The 25,360-nt window shown below is 33.1% G+C and overlaps 1 protein-coding gene across 2 annotated transcripts in view; it reads left to right on the top strand.

Annotated features, from left to right (window-relative positions):
• Positions 1-1,426: 1,426 nt before the first annotated feature.
• LOC119637209 (flocculation protein FLO11-like) overlaps positions 1,427-25,360 on the top strand; it is a 43,108-nt gene continuing 19,174 nt past the window's right edge. Inside the window, exons 1-3 of one of the 2 annotated variants that reach the window (XM_038033070.1) lie at positions 1,427-1,682; positions 1,979-2,372; positions 7,067-7,123. In XM_038033070.1, the coding sequence (XP_037888998.1) occupies positions 1,511-1,682; positions 1,979-2,372; positions 7,067-7,123 (623 nt within the window). In that variant the 5' untranslated portion in view covers positions 1,427-1,510. Of the gene's footprint in view, positions 1,683-1,978; positions 2,373-7,066; positions 7,124-11,136; positions 12,243-25,360 lie in introns of those variants that run through there. The other variant, XM_038033068.1, reaches the window with a different exon arrangement.

Here is a 25,360-nt window from a genome sequence, read left to right as displayed (position 1 = left end):
TGGCAGTGTGACGGGATCGGCTCAGGTTCATTTTCCCAGCACGGCATTCGGCCCATCCCCGGCAGAAAGATCTTCTAGCGTCCTTAATAATGCGGATGTATTGTGTTAAACTGATGTTAACCGTGTTAGCTCACGATGATACCTTTGAATAGAAAAACTCAAACATTTTAAACTATGAAAAAGAAGAAGAAGAAGAAGACGAATCGATGAAGCAATCTTGTCTGTCTTCTGCAAGGCACAGACTATTTAAATGAATGTTATATACGAGATATTGTGCGATATCCTTATTCAAGGCGTGGTTTCATTTTCATTTTCATTTGATCGACGGAATTCTCATGCACAATAGTTAGTTATGTTTGTTTATAAATTGAAAAATTATTATTGAAATTAAGAAAAAAAGACGTTAGCGTCGTTAGCGAAAACGTGTAGTTGACTTTGTATCATATTGCCATTGTTCAATTTCAAATCAATTTATGACTTATGCATTTTGTGATGTGTCTTTCAATCAGCGAACGCAACAAGTAAATGTTCGCTCTTGCGACCTTTAAATTCTGTAAATAATTGTAAATGTATAAATGCCAATCGGCGAGTTAGTGCAAGCAGAGTTTTTCGTATTTTTAGTGCAATTGTCACACGAAGGGCTTTTTCAACTTCTCAAGCGTATGTACAAAGCATTTTCTTACTTCTTTTCGTTTGAGTTTGCATTCAGAGAATAAGTTAACAAATGAGATGAATACCGTACCTAGCTCTTGTTGCCTATTAGTTTATTCTATAAAGAATTGTATCGAAGAGTTCCTTCTTTAAATTAGAGGAAAGAAAAATTTGTTTCGGTACAAAGTACCAAATATTGCGAACATTTCACTTTGCTATGTTGAACAAGTTTCGTTCATTCATTGCTTTAAATACTTTTCGAGCTGATGTAATGATAGGGGGTGAGAAGGAATGTATGGGTATGGGACGGACGAATAGTATTTCTATTATGAACTAAAAAGTGTCTATAATTAACTTTTCTCTTAGTTGAGTAATTCAATAATAATTAGTAGATGGCAGACAGACAATAAGCGCCGTTGTCACTATTGCTACAAACAAGTTCACGGGTCGATTTTCCGATAAACACACACGCCAGCCAAATCTTTTTAGACACACCTCTCTTTCTACGTTTTCATGTTTTCATGTGAGCGAACGTTGCTTTGGATCTTGAACGTTCATATTCCTGTTTGTGTCGACGTACGGACTACAGCGTATACAATGAATTTTCAAACTAGTAGTAGCAGTTTTCTAACTAAAAGATTAACAACAACTAAATTGTGCTTAGCCAAAAGCAAAATAACAATTTAAAGCTAATTAAGTGAAAAACTATTTATGAATTAAAAAAAAATAAATAAATAAATAAGTAAATAAAAGTAAAAATAAAAATAAAAATAAAAAAAACAAAGAAAAGCCAACAAAATAATTAAAATAATTTATTAAAGACAAAGTTGAAATTGTATGATATCAGTGAGTGATTAAGATGAGTAATTTCAAATCAACGCAATATTTAACGGTTAACACCGATAATCATTTACTATCATCGTTGCGTAAGGATTCAAGACGATCTTTAACACCTCGCAGTTCAGTATCATTCGATGAGAGTTCTATGTCGTTGGCGTCATTAGAGGATTTAAGGGCCATTAATAGTGATTGTAAGTATGTGGGCTCGTAACCGATTTGTTTAATTTCTTTCTGATGCAGCGCATATTGAACGACTTCAATTTGACGTCTATGCGTATTTTCATAAAATTTGAAACGAAATTTTTATCATTTTCCATTTTCCATAACGTAGCATTTTCAAAAAAAAGTATTTAATTTAATTTTCCAATTAATAGATTTTATCATTTTCACTTGTCCAGATCAATCTAAGAAATAAATGATTTATATAATTGCGAGTATTTAGGTAAACTAATTATTTTCTCAATTTATGTGATTCCTTTCATTGCAGCTCGTATAAATCGTGAAAATACTAGTTCCAGTGAGTCAAGTACGCGCAGTAATCGCTATAAACCTAATAAACAACGTTTTAAGTCTTCAGATGCTTTATGCTTTGGTCTTTCACGCAAAAAAATGCGTCATCGAAAAAATCAGATCAACAATGATATGATGATAGTACGGCCGCGCTGTTATACGGATCCTGGTGTAAAATGCAATAATAATGCAATACCGTTATTTCAAATACCACAAGTCGATATAACTGCCGCAACACCGACCACGCCGCCATCAACATCACCTATACAGAAACGTTCGCAGAGTAACGGGATGTTGAACTCATTACTGAAACAAACATTGAAAGTGACTTCAACTGCATCAATGGGCCTAAGAACATTAAGCGCCGAGAGGTAAGTTGACAAGTTTATACTCCTTTAAGCGAACACTTTAATGCAAGGCCAAGAGTGTTGGAGAGAAGGCCAATATCGATCCAATATGCATTATGTGAGAATTGTACAGAAATCAACTAAAAACGAGAGAAAGAGAGAGAGAGTTTTCTATGTCGGAAAAGCAAAACCTAAAAATCCTAAGTGTTTTAAGCGTTTGTTCGACAAGAACAGACGCACGTACTCTTCGAAACTTCTTTGAGTTTTGAAATGTTACCAGATTCTCAAAATTTTGAAGCAAACGATTAACTCCATATTAAATATATTATATTTTGTTGATATGTTGTACCAAATTTGATAAATATTTTGATTTCATTGCTTATAATCATCAATCGCATTTTTGAATCATCAGACTGATGAGCTCTTCTATCACTGACTGCATATATGTACATAAGAAAAGATTTCGTTTACGTTAAATTTCAATTTAATTGATTCTTTACTCATAGGATATATATGCGAAATTTTAAATGCATTCAATTTATCTGTCAAAGGATGGTCGACGCAAATACATGCAAGGCTATCGATGGAAATTTCAAAAGTTACAACGAAACTATAAAATATGGTTATATGAAAGCTAAAGAATTTCTTCTTCATTTTTTGTTTTTTTTTTGAAAACACATCATTCATACGCCATAGCGACAAAACTGTATATGGTTAAGTAAAATAATACTTAATATATGAATGCGCACGAAGAGCGCGAGAAGAGATAGACGATGTTGTTAGTTATAATACACATTACGTGCATTACGTGCCATTTGCACTTTTGTTTAACACAAGCTTACAAGTTATCGCGACTCTCGCGGCTCTAATTTTATAATACTCTGCTCTCTTACGTTTTTCACTCTCTCTCTCTCTCTCTCTCTCTCTGCCTTTCTCTCTCTGTTGTTGGCGTAATATGACAAAACAGTAGATACCGGCATTTGTTTGGTTTATTTTATTTTATTTATTTATTTATTTTTATTTATTTTTTTTTTTTTTTGATGTATTGACGAGCATAAACAGAACAGAGAGAGAGGTGATAGGTGTGATGAAATAATTCGAATTATTTTGTTTGAGAAAGTTCAAAGTTTATTTCGGTGGGAGCTTTCCTGCATTCTGCAGTTGTGCGAAACGCATAAGTATAAGATTAAGAGTAAGAAAAAGAGAGTATTATCTCTCTTATTATCAATACATTATGTATAAGGTGTTTTTCTTTTCTTTTTTTTTTTTTTCTCTCTCTTTAAGCACAATCATATGATATTATTATTGTTATTGTTGTCTACAGAGTAAGCCTCTGGTTCGGTTCAGTTTGGTTAATATGATAACTTTTCTCCTATTTTGCTGTCATATAATCAGTTGCGGTATATTTTTAGTAAAGAGCACTACACGCGAGCAAATTTTTACACAAAACAGAGGAAGTGGAAGTAAAGAAAGAAAAACAGAAATTTAAAAAAAAAAAAAAACAAAAAAACACACATTTTAAAAGATATTTTCAAAAGTTTTAAAACTCATCTAATTAATGTTTTATAAAAATGCATATTTGCATTTATTGTCTTCCTTGTTAAGAAATAACTTCTTTGGTACTGTTATTGCTGCTGTTATTTTATTGCTCAACGATTGACACTGCTATATATATATAAACAATTGTTCTTTTCTATTTTTTTTTTTTTTTGTTTGTTCCGTCAGACGTTATGTAATTTAGTCAAAAAATAAAAATTCACAATAATTAATAATAATAATTAATAATAACAATTAAAAATGAATTGCAAGTAATAAAAATAAATATTAATAGAAATCGTTGAATATTCAAAGTTAGAAATGTTCATAAACTAAGGTAAGGTATTCATGAAATTTTTTACGTATTGTACAATTACTTAAGGGTTGCATAAGTCTAAACTGTGAGTATTTAGATGTGATATTGAAATGGTTATGTATGCATTTTAAGTGAAATAAATGTTAACAGAAATTGTGTAACCTTTAGCGTAAAGCTACGCAGCCTTAATTCAATTATAGATATTAAATATTGAGTTGAAGAGTAGAAAAAAAAGTCTAAAAGGGCTTGTTTGAGCACTTGCCTCTGTTTCAATTATGAAAAGTTTATCCTCTTTGCGTGGTCTTTTGCATTCTATTTTTATCACAATTCAATTTTAATTTGTTTTTTTATTTTTTTATTTTTTTAACAATGATGAAGAAATTTTTCTGAACAGTTATATTGTTTAGTCTTTTTCAATTAATCGAATGCCGAGTCGATTCTTATTATCAGACATTTTATTTTTATTTATAAGGATGACTTTTCATTTAAAATGTGAACATTGTTTTGCAGGGCGGGCTCAAGAGAATTGAATCAAATCAGCAATGCTTGTTTTTTTTTTTTTTTGTGGCCATAATAATGTAAATGGGAAAATTCATAGATATATAGTATAAGGCGATTTTTTAATCGAATTTATTCATTCATTCATTCATACACACATACACACATACACACATACACATATCGAATAGTCGTAATTATCAAGGGCGTTGCTATACCTCTGCAGGATTACTAATTGTGCTACAAAAATATTTTATATACACATATATAATAAAAATACATATTCGATTTTCATGTATAATATTATGTTAAAGTTAAGAGAGGAAGTTGTTATGAATGAATATCATTGTCAAGCAAAAATCTCTTTTTATTCACATACCTAAAAGGTGCGTACATTTTAAGACACGTGATAATAATTTAACTAAATCTCAACGACTTGCACAATAAGTCCAAGAGTAATGTAACGAGTAAACATATATACATACATACATACATATGTATATAATATGCAACGAAAAGGAACATGTGATACCATTGAGAGAGTTAGAGGGAGAAAATATTTAATACATTTTTAAATCGTTTTCAAATATTTTGAGAATAATGAAAGCTTTTCTTAGCATCATGAAGTTCTCCAAGGTTAAAAACAATTCCTTTTCATATCAATTGTAAAAAAAAAAAAAAAAAAAAAACTTTCGTAATGACCATACGTAAGTAGCTAATTACGTTCTCATTCCGTATTTTATGGTGTCGAACAACGAAAATTAGTAGCTATCTAGATAAGCTCATGTCATCAGTGCAATCATTTTCACCATGAAAAGTCCTCTAAGGGTTAATATTAATGAACTTGATTGCAAAAGTTGTCTACAGATGCCATAGATGCTTATACACACTTATACATTTACACGCACTCTCTATTATGTAAACATGTTTGTCATATAGATTGAAAGCAACTGTTACACAGTGCACTCTACATGACCTATTCAACACTAGATAATAGATTAGATCAATTCGAATCAGTTCGAGTGTATATTTGGAAAAACTAAAATAATTTCCTTTGAAATATTACTTAGTATTAGTAAGTAGAAGTAATGGTAGATTTGCCTCTTCTTTTGTTCCTTGAAATGATGTGTAGAAATAAGCTCAGAAATATATCAAAAAAAAAAATGAACAAAGTGAAAGTGTGGGGAATATTTATTGAGAATAGCCAGGCAGACGTAACAGTCGATGAGCAATTGTACTCAGCTAAAACTAATTCGTCATTTTCTCAATATCTGCGTAATAAGGCTGATAAATTTGGCTGAAGAATTGAAAATACTTTCATATCTCTAATTCATATACCGAATATTTAAAAACGGTTCAAATGCCAACTTCAAGTATTATGTTCAAATCTTAATGCGATAGAGTTTACTTCGGTCATTGGAAGTCATTGTAAGCGTTCAGACGGTAAACGCATAACATTTGCTGATTAAGGCACTAACTAACTTACTAGGCTGCGCCAATTGCCAGTATCAATCTCTTTCCCTTTCCCTTTCCTCTAAATTGCAATTATTTTCCATATAACGACTTTTTTCAGAATAGGGCGTTATATAGAGAGTGGTCGCAATAGCGTTCGTCCTTGAGCCAAAACACATCTTTGTAATAAACTTCATCAATAAATATCTCAAAAATTGCGACCTATAGCTTAAACACAAATTTAATTGGACAGACTTTAGATGGATAGACGGACAGACAGGCTTAGATTAATTCGGATTATGATGTTGAATCGATCGATATAATAAAAGATGCGTCTATCTTAAGCCTTTCTGCGTACGTCTGCACTGACTTATTATACTTTATACCACAAGTGATGTATGGCAATCTAGATTTAAACACTCTCTGCGTAAATTTATCTAGCAACTCTGACAAGGCAAATTCTAAGCATAATAAATTTCTTTAATATATAGAAATAAAGTAAAACAACAACTGGAAATGAAAAGGAAAAGAAGTTTTACTTTTAAGTCAGCCACGAAAATCCCTCTCCAAACCGAGAGTTTAATCATTCAAGACAATCGTTTGTCAAAATATGAATGAATTACGCATAGGAGGGATTATAATGGTCGCGGACATGGGACGCTGGGAATATATTTCTCTTCTATCAATTTCTTGGTACAATTGCTGTTTACATCTTCGGTCAGAAATTGAAGCATTGAAGTAGGGTCATATATAACATAAGAGAATGCTTTCGTTCTTTCAGTGAAGTCAAAGCCAATTGATTTTTAGTTAATAATTGACGGGCAATTATGCTCTATTTTCGCTTTAAAATTTTTTCCTTTACTTGTTTCCTTAATTTAATAGAGAGTTTGTTTGTTTTTTGTTTTTTTTCTTGCAGATTAGCTCCTCATACATTCAAAGGCCTAAATGAAGATGTTAAGCGTAAATTTTCAAGGTAAGTTCTATTCCTTACAAATATCGTTCACGAACATTTTGAATGTGGGCAAAAATAGAATATTTATACTTTCAAAATTGTGAGAGTGGGTTGAGGGAGGGCGAGAGGGAAAAAGAGAGAAAAGTGTAAATAGTTAACATAAAGTAAGAATTGTGACCCTAGATGAAGATTAACGCTTTGATAAGCAGAATGGAAAGGCATGGAGAAATATCCAAAAACTGCCTTTTTAATGCAATATTTATGCCTTACACCATTCGTGGTAGAGAGTATATTAAGTTAATGCGGACGTATGTAACATGCAGTAGAGCTTAAGATAGATTCACCTTTTATTGTATCGATCGATTTAGAATAATTTTCTAAACCGATCTAAGCCTGTCTGTCCATCTGTCCATCTGATGTCTTTTCATGTATTGTTGTGTTTCAGCTGCACGTCGCAAATATTTCACATACTTTAGCCCAAGAACGAACACTATTGAAAATGATTCGGATCGGTTCAATTTTGCGACCGCTCCTCATATAATGCCCTATTCTGAAAAGTTGTTATATGGAAAAAAATTGCAATTTATAAAATTTCTCGGCAAACCGTGACTCAGTAGTAATATTTTGCAAATTGATGTGAAAAGTTTTGGACTGGCTGGAGAAATTTTTTTGAACCCGCTTTCATACAACACCTCTTACGGAAAATGAGGCTTTATACGGGGAAAAAGGTCGACTTTTTCAATATTACATAGTAAAAATTAGCTCATAATAGTAAGTTGACAAAGTAATCTCTTTTACCGAATTTGGACCACATACATCTATTTTTTGAATATGAATGAATTGTTAATTTCTTTGTGATGAAAGTTTGTTTATGATAGTAACTAAGTGAACAAATTAAGTCGACCTAATTTAAATCACATGGGTCTATTTCTTCCCCCACTCTTCTACAAGATGTCCTATGAGTAATGAGCCCTTTGGAAAAAGGCTTAATTTTTAATATATATAATGATGAAAATTAATTCATAATAGCGCAATAGAAAAAAAATTAACACATAGGTCTATTTTTTTTTTTTTTTTTGGACCCCAACATACATAGGCGCTATTATGAAACGAAAACTCTTATATAGAGAGAAAATCAGGTCACATTAATTCTATTAAGATAGTGCTGAAGCGAGCGAAACAAATGCCAGTGAGATAGGTCAGAGTTTGACGTATACTGTTGTATGTCTTTGCTGTTAACCGATTTTGAACACTTTACCTTTATTGCGTATTTTAGTCGCATTGAATGATAGCAGCAGAGAGCAGAATCCAAATCAAGAATCATTTGGCCATGTTCGTGATGTTTGACTCCCTTCCAATCCCAACAAACGCAAATCGTTGCCTGACGCAGAGAGCGCTGCTTCCCATATACTATTGTTGGATTTGAACAATTCTCAATCGCTCGTTACCAAACGTTTGAAAAATGGCTCGACATCGTTGCGTCTCTGCACTAACTCGCAAATGGAAATTCAGTCCATTCACTTTTTTTCACTTTTTATGCAACTGTTTTTTTGATTAAACGAAGTAATCAATGCAGTAAAGTTCTTCGTAATGATTATGTCACCACCACACAAACGCACCATAGTATAGGCTTAATAGAGCTTGTGTTAGCAACTGTGTGTTATGCAACATTAAGGCAATATGTTTGGGAAAACGCAACGAAGTAGTAATGAATGACTTTGTTATTTAATAGTCAAACGAAACAGAATTGTGACACCGTGACCGTCAGAAGTCAGAAAGAAGTGAGGAAAGATAACGAAATAGGGAAGAATGAAGGACGCAGGCATAACCGCATAGATAGCAATCGCAACTGCGAGCGCGCTATTCGCGCGTTCAAGTTCCATTGCCCTTTGACTAAACTACGCCGTAGCCATAGTAACACTAATCGATTTAGGAACGCATCCACGAAGCTGCGGCCACTGCCACCTCGTATATGGGACATATCCTGCGTGATTGGTCGATCAAATGAAAAAAGGAAATCGAAAATATAGTAATATAAAAATGGTCCACCTGATCTTAGTCCAGCAACAGTAAACGGCAGTGTAAGTAACGAAAATAAACAAGATAAGGAAATGAAAGGAAAATACTTCAAACTGTGCTGATCTTGGTGTGAATATTGAATGCCAAATATCAAAGGTAAAGTATCTTTTTTTTTCATCAATGGTAGCAGCTTTGAAAGTTCGAGTTAAAGCGATGAAAAGGCGAAAAAAGGCGTCCATCAACGATATGCAAACACTTCGAGATTTGCGATCCATGCACGCATGTAAGGACAAATTTACCAATCAAGCAGGTGTACGCTATTGACCCCGGCAAACGTGCTACTGCTCTCTTATGTCGTCGAGCGACAGTAGTGTGCTGTTTAACGCGCTGTCCAAGCTTCGCTGAGATCTACTCACCTTCATGTAAATTTTCAAGCAATAGTTGAAAAAAGGACATCATTTCGAGGCTTTTGATCCCTATATATGACTAAGCGAAATATCTTCTTCGAGAGAAGAACGAGCAGTGCATTGCTGGGCTTGAATTTTCATTTCTTTCATATTTTTTTGTAATGACCGGGCAGACAAGCCGCGCTGAGATAATTTTATTAATTAAATATTTTAATTTTTTTTGTGATATATTTTGACAAAAATTCCCTATATATTTAGTTATCTGAAACGCCCCCTAAATTGTGCTGCGAACGATATTCGATTTGTGAATATGTAGTTGGATAACTAGCAAGAGCGCGAGAAAATTCATGGGAGTTGCGCGTCTTTGTTTTTTCGTTTTACTTCTTAGCTCTTACGTGATGTCCACAGGTAAAAAGTAGAAAAAAAATGCTGATCTTCTACCCAACGTGACTTTACCGACGATAGCTAAGAAATATTAGACAGCGTCCTGTGTCATATATCGATCTAACATTTATTTTCTTCTCGATCTATTGCAATTTGGAAGACATAATACTCTTATAGCTTTGTGAAAATTTGCAATTTAAAGGGGCGGGGATAGAAGAGTCGCTTTAACGCTATACGTAACTATTTCTTGTTTATTTATTATCATCAAATTTTTTTTCAAATAAAAAAGGGCGTAAGAGATTTTTGGTTTTTGTGTGTTTTTTTTTTTTATGTAAAACATTCTAATCGAAAAAACAAGAAGAAGAAGAAGAAGAAAACAAATCAATGCAAACTGCATAAATATTTACAGCAATTTTGATGGTCTGCGGTTATCTTTGAACTTTCGATTACTTTCGCCCATAATATATATAGAAAAAAAAAAATAATAATAATAATAATGAATATTCAGAGATCACGTGAGGAAACTGAGAAAGGAGCAAAGATAATTTTCGCAGCGTAATAAATTAGCGAACTTTGGTATGCAAAGCGCAGATAAATATAGAATTTTTGTGTTTTTTTTGTTTTTTTTTTTTTCCTTTTTTTTTTTGAAAATTACGTTTATTTTTATGTTTACACACGATTTGAAAGCAAAAATAAATAAATGAAAATATTTATAATTTACAAGTCGTTCGTTGACTTCTTCTTCTGCTCTTGTTGTATTCCTGCTTCTGGTCTGCATAAATTATAGAAAGCCTGTAACAGCGCATCTGTATTATAGACCAGCCAGCGCAACAATGCAATTTAAGGGAAGTAAGTGAATAAGTGAATGAGTGAATGAGTGAATAAGTGAATGAGTGAGAATGAGCGAGCATTGTTAGCACATGCGGACTGATTTGTTAATGCTGTTGTTTAACGTTGCAGCAAAATGTAACGCGAAAAAGAATTCATTGAGTTTTACAACAGCAACAGTGCAAAAACTAATGTCTACTTAAACAGTTGTATGTGTATAAGCATAATTAACATAACAAAAATAAATATTTTATTAAAATTATTTGATTTCGAAAAAATTTACAAACAATAATAATATCAAGAAATATTAAGAAGCAAAAACAAATAATAATAATAATAATAATGATAATTAATAAATAAATAAAAAGGAAAAATTAAATATAAAAATATGGAAAAATTAAAAAAAAAAAAAAATTAAATAAAACAAATGAATCTAAGCTTTAGAAACCCAAAAATCATATATTCGATAAGGGTATAAGAGAACATGAATAGCTAATAAAAAAAGTGCGGGACACTGTGTCAATTAATTAATTTGTTATTTATGAATAAAATAAATAAACGAGTTATAATAATAAAGAATTACATTTTACATCTATTGTGTATCGTAATTAAAAAAAAAAAAAACTCAAATGAAAAAGTAAGAAAAAAAAAGGAAAAAAAGCAAATAGAGAAAGTCTTTTAAAAAGTCGCATAATGGCGCGTAAAAGAAAATTTTTCAAAATATCAGATAAGCCGGAAATTAATTGTTCAAAGTCACAAACTTCTAATAGCACACAATTCGAAGAGCAACACCAGCAGCAGCAGCAGGTAACTGAGACTCTTCGTCAAAGTAGTGGAGGCATCGTTTACCAAGCAAACGATCCGATGGACTTTCATTTTACAAAAATTCCAAAAAATTCTTCCAAATTGTTTTTCATAAAAACCTACAGACTTCTCGATAACCGGGAACACCAACGTCACGAACGTCAATCGCATTGCGAAGAGAAAGGACATCGAATTCAAAAGTCATCGAATATGAAAACGGATTTTGTACACAAGTCCACCATTATAATGGAAGTTGAAGATAAGACGCAAACGTTAAGCAATAATTCATCAACATTGTCGATGGCTTGTGGTATGAAACGTGAATCGTTTTTGCGGCACAGCTTGCAAACGTTACGTCGTAGCTTCACTTCGAAAAAGTCCCTCAAGCCAATTGATGAGAATTGCGCCGCAAAGCATCCCATCCCTTTGCCATCCCAATCACCAATATTAAATCAAAGTCATATCCCAAATTTATATATATCTACGACAACATTAGCCAGCGGTCTTGTAATAACTTTAAACTCGAATCTAAATGCAAAAAATGACCATTCGTTGAAGACGTCGGAAAAAACCGTTGTTAAGAAGCGTGCTTCAGTATGCAACAACTACCCAATTGCGGTTACGGACACTTCATTTTGTACAGGTGATGCAGTTATGGCGATTAGTGAAAACAATGAAAATAATTGCCATTTGAACAGGTATGTGCAGGACGAACTTATTCGCTCTTACTACCCTTACGGCATTCTCGAATGCTTTTCATTACTTTTCGTTATTCGTTTTATGGCAAGTAAATGCCTTCGATGGATTTAACCTTCTAAAGACATCGTAATACATCATCAATCATTTTTACGTGAAGTTTTACGTCCCTCCAAAATTATGATTCCGATTATTATCAAATATTATGGAGAACGTGTTAAGACTCGCTTACTTGCGCCGCCTCGCTGAAGAACTCAACTAAAAAGTGTTAATTAATTGATATCTTTTCAAGTTCAAGCCAATGTCAAGCAAAAGTCGAAAAATTCTTATTATATATATAATTCAAGTTCAAGGCGAACTTTCAATACCCTTCAGTACAGAAATTAACAAAAATCATTTTTTTTTTTTGCAATGAAAAATGGTTTTCTCTCATCAAAACTCTTATAAAGGAAATGGGAGGGGGATTGTGGGAGGGAGTGCTCCTATTCGATGCAAATTTTTCATATTCCTACTAGTTTTTGCTTCGTTTTACTCGAGAAAGATGAAAAGCTGCTCGTTTTTCCCCATAATTGGTTTATTATATTACGGCTCGTTCGTGGGTTAAAAAGATGCGATCAATATGTCATTGTAGCAAATTTTCTCAAAAGATATCGAAAATTGCATCACATATGTATATTGAAAATAATTCAAAAAATAATCGTTTGGTGATCCTTCGCAATTCTTTCTCCATATTCCCTCCCCTTCAACGCTTTTCATAAACGCTTTTTTCCATTGCGTTAAATTTTAAAAGCCTATGCAGCAAATATCCTAAGCAGACCTAACACACATATTAAGATTATGAATATTCTAAGCCCTTGAAGATCTTCGGTTTTTGTGAACTATATCCGACGATACGATTACGAATGATTCAAGCCAATTATTAGCAAGCAGTGGTACGGCTACTTTGCACCTCGAAATTAGGATCGACTAATAAATTCGATTCAGCTGATCAACAGACATTTATTCTCTCTCAACTAATCTGACCAAAGAAAAGTATTTCGAAATTTCTCTCTTATTGCGTGAATTGTGGGACAAAAAATTTTGCTTTGCATCTTAACTTTGGCGCATTCATCTAAAGTTTATTATGAAGAAAGTCGATTATTTATTCTCAGGGAATTTTTTTTGTTTGTTTCATGTTACGAAATATTTCAATTTTTCATTCTGCTAACACGTTACTAGAAGATAGAACTTCAAGCGGATATCCGGTGTTAAAAAAAAAAAAAAATGAATGAAAGAAATGCAAAAATTACTTAACCAGCAATCGATGATGAAAATTTTTACTTTTGTCTACATCTTCTACAACATGTGCGAAAGGCACGTGAACATGATTGCCCGCTAAGCATGTAAGCTACGTTTTGTGAGTATATTGAAAGTAGACAAATCGCAAAGAGGTCTGTTAAGTTAACCAAATGTTTGATAGCAGTTGAACAGATATATTTCGATTTCAAGCAATATTTTCCGTCTCGTCCGTCACAAATTGGAAAAAATTTGGATTAGAAAGTTAAAATTTCATATCTATTAGTGTCGTGGAATCTACGTTCAAAAGGAAACATGATTAGAAGGAAATAAAAGAAAATTAAAGCAAAGGTCACTCTGCATCGTTGCTGCGAAGCACGTTTTCGCTGATGCTACAAAATTTCTTTGTACGATTACTTACGGCCGTACGGACAGTTTAATGATCAGCGAAAAAAGGGGCGTAGACCCATTAGTAACTTGCTCTCGTATTTTTTGTTTTTCTTTCTTTTTTTTTTGATAATTTACATAGCCATAGGTTTGAAATTTGCCATAAGAGTAAATTTTTATAAAGCAGGCGATAGATAATTCGGCATTAAATCCATGGTAAAAGGTTCATAAATATATATATCTATATATATATATATATAGATATATGTGTATTTTCGCCTTAAATTGAATATATTTGTTTCCTTTTTTTTAGCTGCAATTATAAAAAAAAAACTAAAATTAAAAACAAGTAAGAAAATTATATTCGGTCGTAACTGAAATTCATTCAAATCCATTACCATTTTTTTTTGTTTTTTTTTCGAAAAAAAAAACACTTAATAACAATTAAAGAATTAAATTTTCATACTCTATAATATTGAGTGGGCGTGATTGATTTTTTTGTTTTTTTATTTTCAAAATAAAAGTGGAAATTTATATGATGGTATACCTGTATGTTGTACTTTATGATTGGCATGCAAAAAACGCGGAAAGCAATGGTATTCAAAGTTTTTGTTGCCTCGGTGTGTGGTATTAGGTTATTTGCGCTTTCCTTTGCAAAAATTCTAGGCGATATTCTCATCGTTGCGAACAGGAGAATGTCTACCACAGATATTACATAGTTGTACAGATGGACAGACGGACAGACGGACAGACGCACATACTTAAATCGATTTAAAATTTGATACTGACGAAGAAGATATACACCTTGGGAGTATGGGGTCTATGAAGTTTCCATGTAGGCGTGACACACGTTTCGACAAAATGAATATACCCCACATCCTTCGGCGACGGGTATAAAAATATATCGCATACATATTAAATATTTCGCATACATTAACATTACATCGTTTGTCGTAGATAGGTAAGGATGTGTTTTTTTGTTGCACAATTTGCAAATAATAATAAGATGCGGGCACAGAGTAAAGGGTAAAATTGGAATGCACAAAACCAAGCTTTTGCTTTGCGTGCATAGAGTTGATAATTGTGATGGTTTTTTTTTTCTTTTTAATTTCAAAGCGAACGCTATCTCTTTCCATCTCTAATTATAATATATATAAGCAATTTTCTTTTTGAAAAGAAACCAAGTGAAAAAGTTGTATCCGGTCGTGGGCGAATCTATTATACCCGTCACCGTTATCCTAAAAATGACTAAAAAAAAAATTTAAAAAAATGTAAGAGAATTAAATTTTCTTCGTCTATAATCGGTAGTGGGCGCGATTGTTTTTTCCTATTTCGAAAATGGCAATTTTTTTCGCATAGGCATGGTGGGCGTTGTAAGTATGTTCTTTAGACGATTTGCGTCACTTTCAAATTTCTTTGTAGGGGATTTCTTCATTTTCACAAAACGGATACATAGATACTACGCGGTTGGATAGATGGACAAACGAGCAGTTGGCCATGCTTAAGCATACTCCATTTTTCCAAGAAATTTTCCAAGAATGGGGTTTGTGGAAAAATTAAATATTGATACGCTATACTATTGAGTAAAGGTGTGATAAAATTTTTCCAATTTTTCCAATAGCGATAATACAATCTTGTCTTTAGAACAGTCATCTTAACAAACGTTTGTACATTTATCTGCTATAGTTTAAGTGTAATTAGAAAAAAAAAAATTAAAATTTTTTTATTCCTTTTGAAAAACAAAGGTGTTCTCAGTTTACATGCTACCGTGGCTGTGTCCTTCTAACGATTTGACCCATTTTCAAGAACTTGCAACAATTTTTGCCAAATTTGGTGTCGTTAGCTTGATTTGATCTACGGCCAAGCGAATGTTTACAACAAACGGACAGACGGTTAGATGAACATGTTTGAAATCGATTCAGTGTAGCGTTAGTTCGCGTTACAAACGTGTTGGCAGCTTGAATATATCTCTCATTCTTCAATGATGGGTATAAAAAAGAAATCTCTCAGGTGAATGCATGTATGTCATGGTTAAATTATTCTTAAAATCGCTTCTATGTGTAAATGAATAATTTTCTCAACTTTCTTCGCGTGCTTACATAGACACAATTTTTCGTTATTTACATTAATAGAAAACTTAATAATATCTGTTTTCATTTCGTGTTTTTCATTTACCGACTGAGTTACCATTTAATTATTTATGATTTAATTACCTTTTCAATCTTCACTAACTGGTACTGCTAAAGAAATCATTGTTTTAATATTTATAACCGCACGCTGCTTATGATACAAGGTGTAGTCAATTTTTTGCCGATATATACTATACTCAAAACACACATTCACATTTTATTGTACCAATCGATTCAACATGATTTTCTTAATTGATTTGAAGATGTCTGTCCGTCTGTCTTGGCATGTCAAATAAATGTAAATAATTTCATTTGGATGAAATCGTTCTTCCAATTAACTCGGCACACAAACGTTCGTCGAGAAGTTCTTACACAAACAGAAATGACCGCTACTAAGTTCGATTCACATGAGCCTTTTTCTCGGAGCTTTTTCTCCTAAATTCTGACTAAGAATTCTCATAAGGAATAAACATTTATATGGCGACAAGATCTAATTATTGATTGTTTATGACAAAGCTCAAGTTCTTGGAGAAGAAATTTGAACTTTCTTCAAAGGTATTGACAGGTGTACCCTTATCTACTGATCGCAATAAACGGATGATATACGTCCGCGACATAATTGTTGCAAAAAACATTACGACATTTGTTACTTGAGGCAATCAATTTATTTTCGACGGTAGAGACGCGTCACCCTTCGTTCGGCTTATGTCAATGAGATTCTTCCAATGATTGCGGAAGGTCTGCACATTTTATCTTATGACACCGCTGCGATGTTAAACATTAATCAAAACAAGTAAGAAAGTTATATTTGGCTGTCGCCGATTCTCGCATACTCACCACTATACTTTTCGCATTCTACTCTCCAAGTGCTTTTATTTCATACCCATATCGCTGGTATTATTAATAAGAAAAAATTGAACCATCAAATCGCGGCCTCTACCTATTTATTTTAGAATTAACATTTTTTTAGGCGTTGGAGTGCATAAAACAGTTTTAAGCCTTCTGTCTGGTTTACCTTATGATTAATAAGCATAAAATCTCAATCAAGTGAAAATGAAGTGAAAGCATTTAGTCACTTGTAACTTTGTGTGGGCATGGTCGATTTTTTCCATTTTTGCACGTAAAGAGTGGAGTATTTCGTAAAGTAAATGCGGAAAATTTCAGCCTCAAGAATGGCGACCTGTAGCTTAAACAGAAATTTACATGAATAGTTATCAGAGGGAGAGGCGGGTAGACGGACAAACAGCCTTGGATCAATTCAGATTACGAGTCTGATTTGATCGGTATAATAATAAAAAGTAGGTCTATCTTAAGCTCTTCGGTGTGTTACATTCGCCCACATCAACTTAATATAGCCCGTAGCACAAGTTGTGTAGAGTATAAATAGCGCGGTCACAAAACAGGGGGAAACAGCGCTATCGGAAGCAACATCCGATCCAAGACTGCATCAGATAATGCTTGGGGGAATTGAAAAGGGAGTCCAAGCATCATCAACTGCACTAACGTGGAGAGATGATTGATTCCAATTCTCTCGCTGTTATCAAGCAATGCGACCAAATTGATTAATAGTAAAGACATCATCCTTCAAAAATAGCAAAGACATTTCCAACGCATCGACCAAAACTGAAAGAATTTGACGAAGAGTTTCAAGTCGTGACTGCTCGCTTCAGCGCTCACCTAATGAAATCAATTTGCCTTGAAAAGGATCAGAAAACTTCGACAGTGATCGCATATTGAATTTTATTGGAAATCTTGCGGGCGATTATCGATTAGAAGCGATCATCAATTAGATGATTAATGAAATGCATTTAAAATGCAGAAAAGATAAGTTTGCACTACCTAATACATTATATATAGATATCTGGCAAAACTATTAACATATGCAATGGAATGTCACACTAAATTAATAAAAAGCAATAAAAAAGAAGAAAGGGAAAGAAATATGATTTAAATCAAAATTGAATTTAATAAAAATGCAATCAACAATTGACCCAATTTTTATAAATCAATGCAGGCCAGTGGGTTCACAAGTCCATTTACATATAAAAATTAATTATTTTATTTATTAATAGTCGTATGCAGAGATACATATATATATATATATATATATATATATAAGAGATATAACTAAGAAGTAAATAATAAAATTGTATTAACCCTTAAAACGGATTTCGCGTAATCATCGAAGTAACGAAACACAGCACATGTCGTAGCATATGGCAATGTCTAATCAAAAGTACAGCGAAATAGTTGTTTTCCTTTTCAACGATTAAAGAAATATTTTGCAAGAATTACTTCAAGATCCTCGTCTATTATTATTATTATTATTAATTACATGGACAAGACATGCCGGGACCTTGGATATCTATTGTCCATATATGTCCATGCCCCTAGCTCTCCAGTTTTAGGATTTTTATGAATCCCGCCATCTTCTTTGGATCGCCGCACCATACCGTCTCTGGTGCTCGCCAAACACTTAATGTAATTCTGCAGATGGCCTCACATTCACCTTAAAATATGATAAGATGTTCCACTCGTCCCTTGGCAGAATCTGCATGAATCGGTATCAAACATATCCATGTTTTTCAGATGATACCTAAAGGAACTATGACCTTGGTTGAAGCCGGTGACTTCTTAGTTCCGGTAGCTTGTGTACCCCGCCAGAAGATTTTATGAATCTTTTTGCCTGCCATTGTCCTGCACATTACTTCCAACGGCAATCCGCCGTATTCTATGCCCATTACGATACGAGCCTGTTAACGTGGCTGCTTGGTTCAGAACCTACCAAGGCCCCTCGGTCTCCCCGATTAGCTAGGCAGTCTGCCCGTTCGTGGCCCTCAACACCCGAATTTCCGAAAGTCTGCGTAGCTCATTCAGTGTTTGAAGCCACTCCAACACCAGCCTGAATGTTGTCATTCGCTCGCTTAGGGTCTTTAAGGCGGCTTGGCTATCGGACTATATGCAGCGCCACTCTCACCTGCACTACCTTCTTAAGCACTCAGATGCACCTGTGGTGTTTGCGGTGACTTCTGCTTGGAATATGTCCTATTGGTATGGCCTTCTGTAAACGCGACCCACAAACTCCAGCGCTCAGTTTTGCCATTTTCCAATTTTGAATCATCGGTGTACCATTTACTCGGGTTCAAAAGTTTGCCCGGTCCAACCCGGTCTTGGCGGTATGGTCACCCTGGACCGGTCAGACAATACTAGCTTTACAAAGTTCTCGTCCGCAAAGAAAGTCTTTCTACAGTTTATCTAAGTAAACCCGAACGGAGAGAGCAATACTTCCGATTCAATTTTCATCAAGTTTTTAGAACTATATTCAAGTGAATGGGTAGAGAGAGATGATACTTACTTTGTCCTTGTTCCTCCTTTATGCAGCATACAAGGAATGTTCTAGAGAAACCAGCATAGTTTTATACTTTTGGGTTATGCAAATTTCTGGTCCAATTAACTGAAACTTGACAATATAGGGCAATTACTGTACCAGTATGTTGTGTAACGACACGTGAAATCCCTTTGGCAATTAGATTCGTTGTTATTTGCGCTTTGGATATATATAAGAAAAAAAACGGACGCAAACCAAACAAACCCTGGTTTCGAGTCATTTTAACTTGCGCCAACAACCAGCCCAAGTATTCCATAGGATCCACGAATTGAAAACTGCGTGTAAAAATTCCTTTGACTATTGCCTTCATTCACTTAAAGCGAAATTCAGCTCAGAGATTGATCAAAAGGGCAGACGTTTGCAAAAATTAATGATCGGTGACTTTATCAAAAAAAAAAAAAAAAAAAAAATCTATTTGGTTTCGAATAGAGAGAGAGAGGAAAGAAAAAGCTTCGAATTTTCCCGCTACAAAAAAAAAAAGAAAAAAAAAAATGTTAAATATATATACATATATATAGCTTTTAGCGAATTTAAGTATATTTTGTACCGGTTCCTCTCTCGAACTGCAATTATTATTCAATTATTTTGCAAGACAAGCAAATATTAGTAAAACATTTTTATTAATTTATAACAAATTACATATTATGATCCCATCGGGGTGATAACGACAATTTTTGCACTTTCGCCCCCTTTACACTACAATATATATATATATATTATACGAGAATAATGAGCAAATCTATTATGTGTGCTTGTGTATGCATGCATGCATGCATGCACATGTATAACGAAACATTGTATACGTGTTACGACGAATATTGTATACACTTTACTTAAGGAAAAAACACACTTTGCTATAAACAAATGAATGGACGGCATTGCATGACGTAATTCTGTCATCTCGATTGACGAAACTATGATCCTTTTCCAGTTCAGCTGCTAGCATTTCGAGCAATTGAAATTGAATCGGCACTTTATCGCATTATAAATCTAAAATCTGTTGCAGACGATATCAACAATTTAGTGAACCGTTATCTCTTAAATAGAGATTACAACGTGATCAAAACAATTTGACTATGAAATAAATTCTGATACACTGATATTCAATTATCAATTATTGCTCTCTTCTCGCTTCTCGCTTCTCTATTCTTTCTCAGCCTCTCTGATCGGCTACTCTGGGGCACTTATCATTTGAGCGAAACCGATTGTGGATCGTAAATATAACTAATAACTTTTATAAGATGGGATGAGTAGTAGTTTGTTTGTATATTTATTTAAACGCGTGCGATCTTTATCTTTATCTTACGCTCCTCTCTATCTATCTCTCTCTCTCTCTCTCTCTTTCTCTCTCTTCTTGCATTCTCTTTGTATTTGCGATGTTATATATAAAATTTGATTGCTTTCCATTATTATATTAATGTTATTTAGCCTTAGTACACTACGAACACGGTGATGAACAGTTATCATATGTTCTCTCGATTTCTCATATTATTTGTTATGTTTCGAAAGTTTAAAAAAGATGCTTCACAACGAATTTTTAAAAAAGAAAAGCAAATCAATTTTTTTTATTTTATTTTGTATTTTTTTTGTTTTTTTTTTTTTTTTTTTATTAATTTAAACTAAAATTGATTAAGTGCGTATTATCGAATAATTTATGCATTAAGAACTATGTGGGAGACGATACGAGTACAAGATGTAAACCAATATAGTAAATGTGTGTAAAACGCTTCTTTTTTCTTTTTAACTGATTTAATTTTATATATATTTCAAAACTGGCTTCTAATTGAACTTTGAAATCATTATAATATTATTTAATATATTGTGCTGAAGTACACTGTACATAACGCAATTTACACCAATAATAGCTTACCAGGCGGCAATTATATAATTATTGTTTTATTATGTAAAGCACTAAATACTAATAAAATTTTAGTAAAATAAAAAAATAGAAAACTTTCATAACTCAAAAATTAAATAATATTTAAATAATATCTCAGTATACATAGATATTTTTTGAATCTTCTTATCTAATAATCGCATCACATCACTAGCAAACTCGTAAAGGGGATATTAAGTGCTCGTTTTTCTCAATAAATAGTAACGTAATGCCTTTTATTTAGTGCGACTGGGGGAAACAATTGTGCGTCGTGGCCAGATGACCATATCTTTAACTGCGCTCACCATTTAATGTCAGCGCTCAAGATAGATAAAACGCTTCGAATTGCTTAATGAAGCTAAATGTCGTCTCCCGTCGCTCGCATCGCTAGACAACACACAATTTTGATAGTATGGATGAGCAATTTTTAAGCATCCATCGTACAAGACACAATTTTCCTTATCTGACAATCATTTGTTTCGCTTTCTGCGCAATTTTTTCAACGATATAAAGCTGAATTCATAAGTGGCGAGCGAAAGTGCCTTGGACTTTTTAGTGTTTGCGTTCTGAACCACAAACAAACGCACAAAATTCAAGGCTCAACATGCATCTGCTATAATTGTCCTTAAAAACTAAAATCGATTAGACGATACCTCTCGTTGACGCATGAAAGTTATATTCATGTTGTCAAAACGTTTGCAACGCCCAGAAGGCAACATCAAAGTGTATATTACATATTCTTGATCATCATCAAATTCTAGATCGATTTAAGCATGTCCGTCTGTCTGTCCGCACAATATCTATTGTAAACATTCTCCTGGGCGCAGAAATAAAGCTATTGACTTCAAATTTGGCAGAAACATTGGAAGAAAATGGCCAAAATCGATTGAAGAACATGCCGACTGCATCACGAAAACTGAGTACACCTCTGTTTTTCAAAGGCAATGAGAAATTAGTTTCTTGCTCATTGATCACAAGCTATAATAAATAAATGTACGAAAATTTGAATATATATTCTATGGACGATGGTGTGTAAAAAAATGTAAAAAATTGACCACGCCTATCCAATAATATCTGTGCATCAAAAATCATTAATACTTGTATAAGTCGCAGAAAGCAGCTTCAAAAACCCCATAAAGTGTACAAATTCTTGGCCAGTTTCAAATCTTGAATGCACATAAATATGTCCGCCTGTTCGTCTCTCCATCTCTCTGTTTGCGTTACATTGTAGTATTCGTGGTAAATATTCTCACCTTAGCGAAAGTGAAGATATCGCCTACAAACTTGGAAAAGAACTTGCAATTCATCTAAACTATTCAAAGAACCCGCCTACAACGCCCACATGCCTATACGACAAAAACTTTTATTGTGAGAATAGAAGACATCAATTGAGTTAAATGCATGAAAGGCTCAATATTTGATTACCACATGAGATAATGGTGAAAACTTTAATCGATATCTTTTCTTTTTTGCGACCAGGAGAGTGCTGACAACACACACACAGACGGATACACATCAACGGACAGACGGGTCAGACAATCAAATCAGAATTTCACTCTGATCAAGAATATATATACTTTGTAGGGTCTCTGAAACTACCGTTTGAGTGTTACGTACCTTATGGAAAAAACAAAACGAGTATGGCGGGGGGCCCCCCCTCTTAGAGTGATGGGTACAATAATAGAAGTAAACAGTGTGTGTTCGATCGATGCTGTTTTAAATTTTCTTTCTTTTTTACTTTTTTTGTTTTTTGTCGTATGGCCTAACGATTTTGGAAACTCTTTGAACGTATTTTCATAATATTTTTTTTTTTTCCTTTTTGTTTTTTATAAAAGTCTCAGTTTAAGAGAGATTTCATAAACAAAATTGTTTTTCTCTTTCCAGGTATGAAAATTGTATTAAATCCGTCTCATGAATTTATATTAATTGATATGTACGAATTAATGAACAGGTAAATTTTTGATGTTTATTAATAACTGTTAAAACGCAAAAAGGTGAACATTGGATAACAAAATTTGTAAAATCGCAACAGTTGAAGATATTTTAAATGGTATTAAGTTCGGATGTATGCAAAATTCTCACAACAACCTTAATTAAAAGTCGATGACATAAAAAAAAAAAAATTTTTTTTGTTTTTATGTAAATGCAAATATGTGCTTCGACGGCGAAAAGCAACAGTTTTACAACAAAAAAAAACAAAAAAATGTTTTTCCCGTATCTAGCGTAATTGGATTATTGTTCGGTTAAGCAAAAAATTAAAAAATGCGCACCGTAGCGAAGGAAGAAGAACATATAGGAAAGTTATATCTGCCTTTGGCCGAATCTTTGATACCCATTATCCCCGAGCTATATAAAAATTATAAAACATTACAGTAGTCATTCGAAACGAATATTACGCTTATCTTAGATATAGCTTTGCAATCGAAAGTGTTTGTACCATGCCGTCGATCAATATCATAAACGTTATAAATTCTATCTGTAATATTATGCATTATACTCGTATGTAGTAGTTTTTACTTATTATGGGCGTTGTTGCTAAGAATATATGTACGACATTTCAGGTTTGCAACAAAGATACAATCAGGCTTAGTAACTAACGATAAGAACACTGTTAGAATTAAGTTAATACATGATTTTGTACATTGTGAATGCAATTTATGCTTCGGGCCTTTGGTAATGTGCATATAAAAATCTGTGAATATAAATGTCTTCGGCAAAAGTTTTGGACTAATCCTTATGATGCCACAGCTAACAAACGAATGTGCGTAAAGTAATTACCCTTTATATAAGCGTATTTCCCTTCGTCACAAACATTTGAGAAATTTCCTACATCTTTATATATATAATCGACCTCAGAGTAACTTTTCAATTCAAAACGGTCAATCTTCGTATATATATATAAATATATATAATAGTAATAAAGAACTGATAAGTGTAATGCTAGTGCAACAATGATATATGAGAATTACAGTTAAGTTCCTCTAAAATAATGCACTTTTTGTTGGTTAGTCTTTAGTTAACGTCAGCAACGTTCAGACGCTTGTATTATAAAAGCATATAATTGGAAGTAATTCCCATTGAAGAAATTAAACAAAAAAATGTTAAGTGTGGTTTAAGGTACTCCATCCCATGGGTTATACCTACAACACAAAATAATATTTATAATAGGGAGTTATGTGTAATCGACAGAGAACAAGGTTGGTAGAAGGGACAAGGGATGATTTTCGTTCACAACAGCCTTTTACTAAACTGCTGCACCACTTGTCAACGAATTTGTTTCATATCATAAATGAATAAACAAATATATTAAACGCAACTGTAGCTACACAAAAAAATGTATTACAAATACAAAGGAAAGGGAAAAAAAGTTATTAAAATTTTCGGGAGAAACTTCGGAATATGTATCAATGTTTTTCTTTTTAAAAAATACATTTTATCAAAAAACAAATATCAACTGACCACATGACTGCATTACAAATGCACTATTCATATATTTGAAACGCGAACCTCAAGTAACATTATTTTAACATACGACAGTAACACACATGATGATTAAAATATTTAGAATGGTACAACTTATGTGAACAATAGATAATTTATTCACTGTGACGATTCCTACATTAACAACTCTACGTCTTACTACTTTATAACTACTTTGCTAAGTTTTATTGTATGATTTATCTAATACTAGATAGAGAGAATTTAGATGTTCTGATGTCCCCTATAAAGTTTTGCGCTCGTACTTATGATTCCAGTACACCAACGGAAAAACATATAATCGAATGTGAACGAGGTGATTACATATATACATATACATATACAAACCTATTTTCTACCACTACAAACATTTGCAAAATGTCCTCAACTTATATATGTATATAATCGATTCGAAAGTAAAAGATTGTCTATTTCAATTCTAAGCGGTCAATTTTCATATCGCAAATTTCTTATTACATGTAAAATATTGTTACTCTGCACAATACATATCTCCCAAGAGCAATGACTATTTCGTTAGCCCCCTAATGGGTGCTCATAAATCGGCTTTAAAAAATAGAGATATTTCCA

Source organism: Glossina fuscipes, unplaced genomic scaffold, assembly GCF_014805625.2.
Source record: "Glossina fuscipes isolate IAEA_lab_2018 unplaced genomic scaffold, Yale_Gfus_2 43, whole genome shotgun sequence".
NCBI lineage: Eukaryota > Metazoa > Arthropoda > Insecta > Diptera > Glossinidae > Glossina > Glossina fuscipes.
Note: the sequence above shows the minus strand (reverse complement) of the source record. Positions and strands in the feature narration are given on the sequence as shown.